The sequence below is a fragment of the Echiichthys vipera genome (genome assembly GCF_963691815.1).
Source record: "Echiichthys vipera genome assembly, chromosome: 10".
Classification (NCBI taxonomy): domain Eukaryota; kingdom Metazoa; phylum Chordata; class Actinopteri; order Perciformes; family Trachinidae; genus Echiichthys; species Echiichthys vipera.
The window spans coordinates 32,729,172-32,736,984 of record NC_139835.1 but is presented as its reverse complement, the minus strand read 5'-3'; the positions used below and the strand labels follow the sequence as shown (position 1 = coordinate 32,736,984).

Here is a 7,813-nt window from a genome sequence, read left to right as displayed (position 1 = left end):
GCGCACGTGTACGAGCACGAGGCCTACGGCGGTTCTGAGGTCATTTCCTGTGCGCCTGTTGGGACGTAGAAAAAAGAAGGAGGGGCCATGCGCGGACATTCCAAACAATGGCGGTGAAAGGTTCACGTTGGTGTGATGCGGAGGTGGAGTGTTTACTGCAGATTTGGTCGATGAAAAGATTCAAAAACAGTCGACAAGACGCACAAAAACTCCGAGGTCTACGGAAAGATCTGGAAACAAAGCCACGCATCGCCATGACGTCATCAATGCGTGTGACGTGTTACGGCGTGATGACGTATAGGCAGCAAGAAGCATTCTCCGAGGCCCAGGTAGTGTGAGTACAAACGGGCCTGGAGGGGGGGACAAGGACCCTAAAGCACGGGGCACGGGACGGAGGCACAGTGGGAGGGCGCCCTAACCTGTGACGGAGGCACAGTGGGAGGGCACTCTAACCTGTGACTGAGGCACAGTGGGAGGGCGCCCTAACCTGTGACGGAGGCACAGTGGGAGGGCGCTCTAACCTGTGACGCACGCACAGTGGGAGGGCGCTCTAACCTGTGACGGAGGAACAGTGGGAGGGCGCTCTAACCTGTGACAGAGGAACAGTGGGAGGACGCTCTAACCTGTGACTGAGGCACAGTGGGAGGGCGCTCTAACCTGTGACAGAGGAACAGTGGGAGGGCGCTCTAACCTGTGACTGAGGCACAGTGGGAGGGTGCTCTAACCTGTGACGGAGGCACAGTGGGAGGGTGCTCTAACCTGGGACTGAGGCACAGTGGGAGGGCGCTCTAACCTGTGACGGAGGCACAGTGGGAGGGCGCTCTAACCTGTGACGGAGGCACAGTGGGAGGGCGCTCTAACCTGTGACGCACGCACAGTGGGAGGGCGCTCTAACCTGTGACGGAGGCACAGTGGGAGGGCGCTCTAACCTGTGACGGAGGCACAGTGGGAGGGTCTCTAACCTGGGACGGAGGCACAGTGGGAGGGCGCTCTAACCTGGGACGGAGGCACAGTGGGAGGGTCTCTAACCTGGGACGGAGGCACAGTGGGAGGGCGCTCTAACCTGTGACGGAGGCACAGTGGGAGGGTCTCTAACCTGTGACGGAGGCACAGTGGGAGGGTGCTCTAACCTGTGACGGAGGCACAGTGGGAGGGCGCTCTAACCTGTGACGGAGGCACAGTGGGAGGGTGCTCTAACCTGTGACAGAGGAACAGTGGGAGGGTGCTCTAACCTGGGACGGAGGCACAGTGGGAGGGCGCTCTAACCTGTGACGGAGGCACAGTGGGAGGGTCTCTAACCTGTGACGGAGGCACAGTGGGAGGGTGCTCTAACCTGTGACGGAGGCACAGTGGGAGGGCGCTCTAACCTGTGACGGAGGCACAGTGGGAGGGCGCTCTAACCTGTGACGGAGGAACAGTGGGAGGGCGCTCTAACCTGTGACGGAGGCACAGTGGGAGGGTGCTCTAACCTGTGACGGTGGCACAGTGGGAGGGCGCTCTAACCTGTGAACTCTAATGTGGGTTCAGTCAAAGTTCTGATGCATTTTCTGAGTCGTTCTTTTATTTCAGGTCCAAATGTGAAACTTCTTGTTTGTTCCTGTGAGAAAAACACTGAAGAGTCGAACGTGTGTCCTTCACCAACACGCCGTCTGCTGATGACGTGTGTTTGAACGTTGGCGGCGCCGCTCCACCGGGGGAGGGGCGCGCTGAGCGACCAATGACAGAGCAGCAAAGAAACACAGGACGCCGGTTCTTTAAGCACCAGGTGGAGAAGTGGAGCCCGGGGGCTCCGATCTCCAGCGTGGTCCTTTATTAAAGGTCCCCTCCTGTCACACGCGTGCGTGAGCTCCTCACTGTCTACGGTTCGATGCTGCTTTAAAAATGTGTGTGATCCGAGCGGCGCCTCAGCGGCCGACTGAGTTCTGCAGGAGTCAGGCCCCCGGGCCCGAGCGCACTTCCTGTCCCCTCGTCTGGACGCTAACGGGTTAAATCCTCGCTGAAGCTTCACGCGTCTTTAAAAAGACGTTTTTCAAAGATCCTAAAAGTTCTTCCTGTTTGTTCACATGCTAACTTCAGGTGATGCTAACTTCAGGTGATGCTAACTTCAGAGCCATGCTAACTTCAGGTGATGCTAACTTCAGAGCGACGCTAACTTCAGGTGATGCTAACTTCAGAGCGACGCTAACTTCAGGTGATGCTGACTTCAGAGTGATGCTAACTTCAGGTGATGCTGACTTCAGAGTGATGCTAACTTCAGAGCGATGCTAGCTTCAGAGCGACGCTAGCTTCAGAGCGACGCTAACTGCGGGTGATGCTGACTTCAGAGTGATGCTAACTTCAGAGCGACACTAGCTTCAAAGCGACGCTAACTGCGGGTGATGCTGACTACAGAGTGATGCTAACTTCAGGTGATGCTAACTTCAGGGTAATGTTAACTTCAGGTGATGCTAACTTCAGAGTGATGCTAACTTCAGAGCGACGCTAACTTCAGGTGATGCTAACTTCAGAGCGATGCTAACTTCAGAGCGATGCTAGCTTCAAAGCGACGCTAACTGCGGGTGATGCTGACTACAGAGTGATGCTAACTTCAGGTGATGCTAACTTCAGGGTAATGTTAACTTCAGGTGATGCTAACTTCAGAGTGATGCTAACTTCAGAGCGACGCTAACTTCAGGTGATGCTAACTTCAGAGCGATGCTAACTTCAGAGCGATGCTAGCTTCAGAGCGACGCTAACTGCGGGTGATGCTGACTTCAGAGTGATGCTAACTGCGGGTGATGCTGACTTCAGAGTGATGCTAACTTCAGGTGATGCTAACCTCAGGTGATGCTAACCTCAGGTGATGCTAACTTCAGGTGACGCTAACTTCAGAGCGACTCCTACTTCGGGTGTGGTAACATCAGGCGATGCTAACTTCAGAGCCATGCTAACTTCAGAGCGACGCTAACTTCAGGTGATGCTAACCTCTGGTGATGCTAACCTCTGGTGATGCTAACGGACGAAGCCCCTCCTCCTGCAGAACTCTGTCGGTCATAAAAGACGCAGGATTTGATGAAATGCTCCAAATCAAAACTCAGATCAACCAGTCGAACGCAGACGCTGCTAACTTAACATAATAATAACAATAATAACAACAATAATATCTTTCCAGTATTAAATAATCTTATATAAAAACACACAAACAGTTTGAAATAAACGGCAATGCTCCCCCTCCCCCCCGTGGTCACATACATTTCTGTACACATGGACTTCGGCCTCCCGTCCGTCGCTCCATGCAGCACCGGCGCTCGTGCAGGACCGGCGCTCGTGCAGCACCGGCGCCCGTGCAGCAGCGGCGCTCGTGCAGCACCGGCGCTCGTGCAGCACCAGCACTCGTGCAGCACCGGCGCTCGTGCAGGACCGGCGCTCGTGCAGCACCGGCGCCCGTGCAGCAGCGGCGCTCGTGCAGCACCGGCGCTCGTGCAGCACCGGCGCTCGTGCAGCACCGGCGCCCGTGCAGCACCAGCGCCCGTGCTGCACGAGCGCTGGTGCTGCACGGGCGCTGGTGCAGGACCAGCGCCCGTGCAGCACCGGCGCTCGTGCAGCACCAGCGCCCGTGCTGCACTAGCGCTCGTGCTGCACGGGCGCTGGTGCAGGACCAGCGCTCGTGCAGGACCAGCGCTCGTGCAGCACCGGCGCTCGTGCAGCACCAGCGCTCGTGCAGCACCGGCGCCCGTGCAGCACCAGCGCTCGTGCTGCACCAGCGCTCGTGCTGCACCAGCGCTCGTGCAGGACCGGCGCTCGTGCAGCACCAGCGCTCGTGCTGCACCAGCGCTCGTGCTGCACGAGCGCCGGTCCTGCACGAGCGCTGGTGCTGCACCAGCGCTCGTGCAGGACCGGCGCTCGTGCAGCACCAGCGCTCGTGCTGCACCAGCGCTCGTGCAGGACCGGCGCTCGTGCAGCACCAGCGCTCGTGCAGGACCAGCGCTCGTGCAGCACCGGCGTTCTGTCGTATGTTTGGATGCAAAGCTGCTCAGACATCGTGAAAAAGCTGGATAGGTGATTTTCTGACTTGCTTGTTTACAGAATTATATATTTACATATTTAAATCTGACTCGTGTCTCGGGACGAACACGCATCGCTAACGATCGCAGTGATGACGATAACAGGAACAACCATAGTCTGAGAGGAAGAGGAGGAAAGACCACTTCTGCTACCAAAGGCCGGACGGTTCAGGAAGAGGAGACACGGACAAGTCAAGACATTGATTATGAGACAGTCACTTCAGTCCTCGAGGCTCCGCCCCCACGGCGTCCTCGCTCACTACCAGTCACTGGTCAGTTTGGTGCTTTGGTCCCGTTTCGGAGGAGCGGGAGGCGGGCCTCGCCGCAGCGTTGCATAGCCTGAGATGTTGGCGTGTTTGGTGGAGTGGGAGTGCGTGTGGTGGCGGGACAAAGTGTGGGAGTGTCCTCGGACGCCCTGCTGCTGCATGAGCTCCGGCGGAGGAGGCGGGAGGAGCGCCATGTCGTCCATGGTGCCCACGGGCTCCATCTTAGAGGAGGGGATCAGGTGGGAAGAGGTGAGCGAGCCGTGGCGAGACACAGACTTCCTCTTGAGGGTGCGGTTGAGGTCTTCCAGGAAGTGGGGCTTTAGAGCGAGGGAGCTCGGCCCCGGGGACTTCGGGGAGGTGGGGGGGACGGGAGAGGAGGAGGAGGAGTACGAGGACAGGGAGGGCGGTGGCGTTTGAGAGAGAGGAGGCGGCGACAGGGGCAGTGAAGGTGTGTCGTAGGAGGTCGTGTTGCTGGTCCGCCGGTTCAGCGTTGGAGGAAGAACCGCCCCCTTTTTCAGTGAACTCTGTTTCCATGACGTCACCGGCTGTTGAGGCGGCTGCATCTGAGGCTGCGGGTTCACCACGGCGACCTTCGGCGGGTGATGGAAGTCTGACGGGTGCGGGGGAGGAGGGAACAGCTCAAAGTCACTGGGCGGCGGCGGGAAGTAGTCGGGTGATGAGTCGAGGTGAGGAGGCTGGGAGGGGGGAGGCGGCGGAGGAGGGGACGGGAACTCGCAGGGCTGATGGTGCTGGCCCGTCTGCAGCCCCTGGAGCGCCAAAGGGAGGTTCGCCAAGTTCAGCTTCCCCGGCTTCGGAAGCGGCGCAGGAAGCACGGCGGAGTCTTTCGCAGGAGAGCCGGTCGCTGACGAGGAGCTGGACGAGGTTCCCGTTTGAGGGGCTTGGCCGAACTTGCTGACCAGGCTCTCCACCTTCTTCGGCCTCTCGTCCTGGGTCTCACCTGAAGAGCTGCACCGCATGGACGAGGCTCTCTGCGGAGCCGCCGGAGGCCCCCGCTTGGTTGACCCAGTGGACGAGGAGGAAGGAGACTTCTTTATGGGGGAGGATGAAGAGGGAGCGGGGAAGTCTCCCAGGGAGCTGTCAGGAGGAGGTGGGGGGAACTCTGGGGACGGCGGAGCCACAGCACCACCTGGCTGCCACTTTGGTTTGGCCTTGACCGCCGGAGGAGACTGAGGAGCGGTGAACTTGGATCCTTCCATGGAGTTGGAGGCAGGCAGAGAGGAAGGGGCGGAGTTTCCCGGGAACTGATTGACAATCTGCTTGACCAGCGAGGAGGTCGCGGCCGCAATGGAGACTGAAGCAAAGGAGGAAGAGGGAGAGAGCGCAGCGATGTTCTTGGAGGAGAGGCTGTGCTGCTTCGGCAGAGTGGGCGGGGGCTGATTCGGGGAATGTCCCGTAGAGAAGCTCTGCTGCTTCTTAACCGGCCCGTGGCCCCCGTACGGCTGCGTCGGCGACATGGGCGAGAGGGCGATCGGGAGGGAAGAGGGACCCGAGGGTTTGCGAGCAGTCTGAGGGGGAAAACCCCCGGTGAAGGTTTTGGGAGGTGCAGGAGGGGGGGCGCTGGGGGACAGAGGCCGCAGACTCTGCAGGGAGTCTGGGGGGGAAGGCTCAGCCGGAGGAGGAGGGGGAGGAGGCGCGTCCTCGCCGTCCTCTTGGCTGAAGTCGTAAACCATGTGAGGGAACTTCTGAGACAGGAACTGCTGCAGGCCGCTGTTGCACAGGTGGGGGCTGGAGCCGGGCTCCGGGGGAGGGGGCAGGTGCGACCCGTTGGCCTCCGGGCTCTCCGGGGGAGGAGGAGGGAGGAAGGACGGCTCCTGCACGTCCTCCTCGAGCGGGGGTGGTGGGGGAGGAGCGGAGGGACTCGGCGGACCGAACTTCAGCGCCGCCATGGCCGAGCCGGGGGCCGGCTCCGTGGGCGGGGGAGGGGGGGGAGGAGACGGGGGCAGTGGGGGGGAGGTGCAGTAAGCAGCTGGGAGGGTGTTGTAGTTGGATTTGGGAGACTGGCCGGGGAGGGCAGCTGGGGCGGCTCCCGGCGGCGCTGACGGGCTCTGGCCCTGCAGGCGAGCCAGCGTGCTGTACTTGACGTACGAGGGCGCAGCTGCCGGCTGATGGGCCACGCTCAGGAGGGGGGGGGGAGGAGGAGGCGGAGAGGGCGGTGACGGGGAGGAATCCTCTGACGGGTCGAGTCCATCGGTGTAGCTGGAGCGACGGGGTGGAGTCAGGGGCTGGGGGGACAGGATCTGGACCGGGACAGGCCGACTGATGGGGTCCATCCTCATCATCTGGACGAGAAGAGGAAAGACAGAGAAGAGTCCAACGTTAGTTTCTTTATTACGATCAGACACAACAGGTCCGTCTGTCCAGACCTGACACCCTTTCAAAATAAGAGTTCTGGAATAATAATAATTAAACGTGAATCAAAACGTTTTGCTTTAAAATCCCAAAGTTGTGTTTGATTGGCTGTGGAGCTGAATGTGGGCGGGGCCTACAGCGACAGAGCCTCGTCCCTATTGGCCGGTCTGAGTGACACTTCAACATCGGCACAGAGACTCAGTTTGTTTAGGTGAAACGTGGTTCTGATCGCAGAGTCGACGCTTTTGCTCTCAAACCTTTTTATTGTTTGGTTTCATCAGAAAATCAGAAAAACACAAAAACACAAAAACACAAAAACACAAAAACACAAAAGAATCAAACTCAAGATGCAAAGTGTTCAAACACAAACGACGGCAGCAAGACTTTAAAGCTGTCGTCTGGAGCTGAGTCAGCGGGTCCAGACGGAGCCGGAGCTTCAAACTTTACTGCAGTGATCAGCACGGTGAAGGCATTCAAAGGTCTTTTTTAACCACTAATGCTGCTGAAAATAACAGCAAACCTCTGCAGCAGCATGAGAAGAGTCCCTACACACACACACACACACACACACACACACACACACACACACACACACACACACACACACACACACACACACACACACACACACACACACACACACACACACAGCGTAGTTAGTGACGCCAGAGTTTATTAAAGAGTGTTTTAAAGACTTACCTACTGGCCCCTGTACCAGCTCCTCTCATAGTAAAGTCCATTACAGTGGAAGGAGCCCATTGGTGCTTTGGTGTGTGTGTGTGTGTGTGTGTGTGTGTGTGTGTGTGTGTGTGTGTGTGTGTGTGTGTGTGTGTGTGTGTGTGTAGGGACTCTTCTCATGTGTGTGTGTGTGTGTGTGTGTGTGTGTGTGTGTGTGTGTGTGTGTGTGTGTGTGTAGGGACTCTTCTCATGCTGCTGCAGAGGTTTGCTGTTATTTTCAGCAGCATTAGTGGTTAAAAAAGACCTTTGAATGCCTTCACCGTGCTGCCCCGAGCTAACCACTGTTAGCCACGTCCGGCTGTTAGCATCTCTCCTGGATTTCTACCTTGAGAGTCTGTGAATGTTCTCGTGTGTTCAGGTCGTCGTTCTCCTCAAAGCAGCTTCAGTCCAAAGCAA

General features: G+C 58.1%; 1 protein-coding gene across 1 annotated transcript in view; it reads right to left on the bottom strand.

Annotated features, from left to right (window-relative positions):
- Positions 1-3,856: 3,856 nt before the first annotated feature.
- LOC310952965 (ras-associated and pleckstrin homology domains-containing protein 1-like) overlaps positions 3,857-7,813 on the bottom strand; it is a 46,647-nt gene continuing 42,690 nt past the window's right edge. Inside the window, 1 exon segment of the mRNA XM_083921835.1 lies at positions 3,857-6,609. Coding sequence (XP_083777961.1) covers positions 4,303-6,609 — 2,307 coding nt within the window. The 3' untranslated portion in view covers positions 3,857-4,302.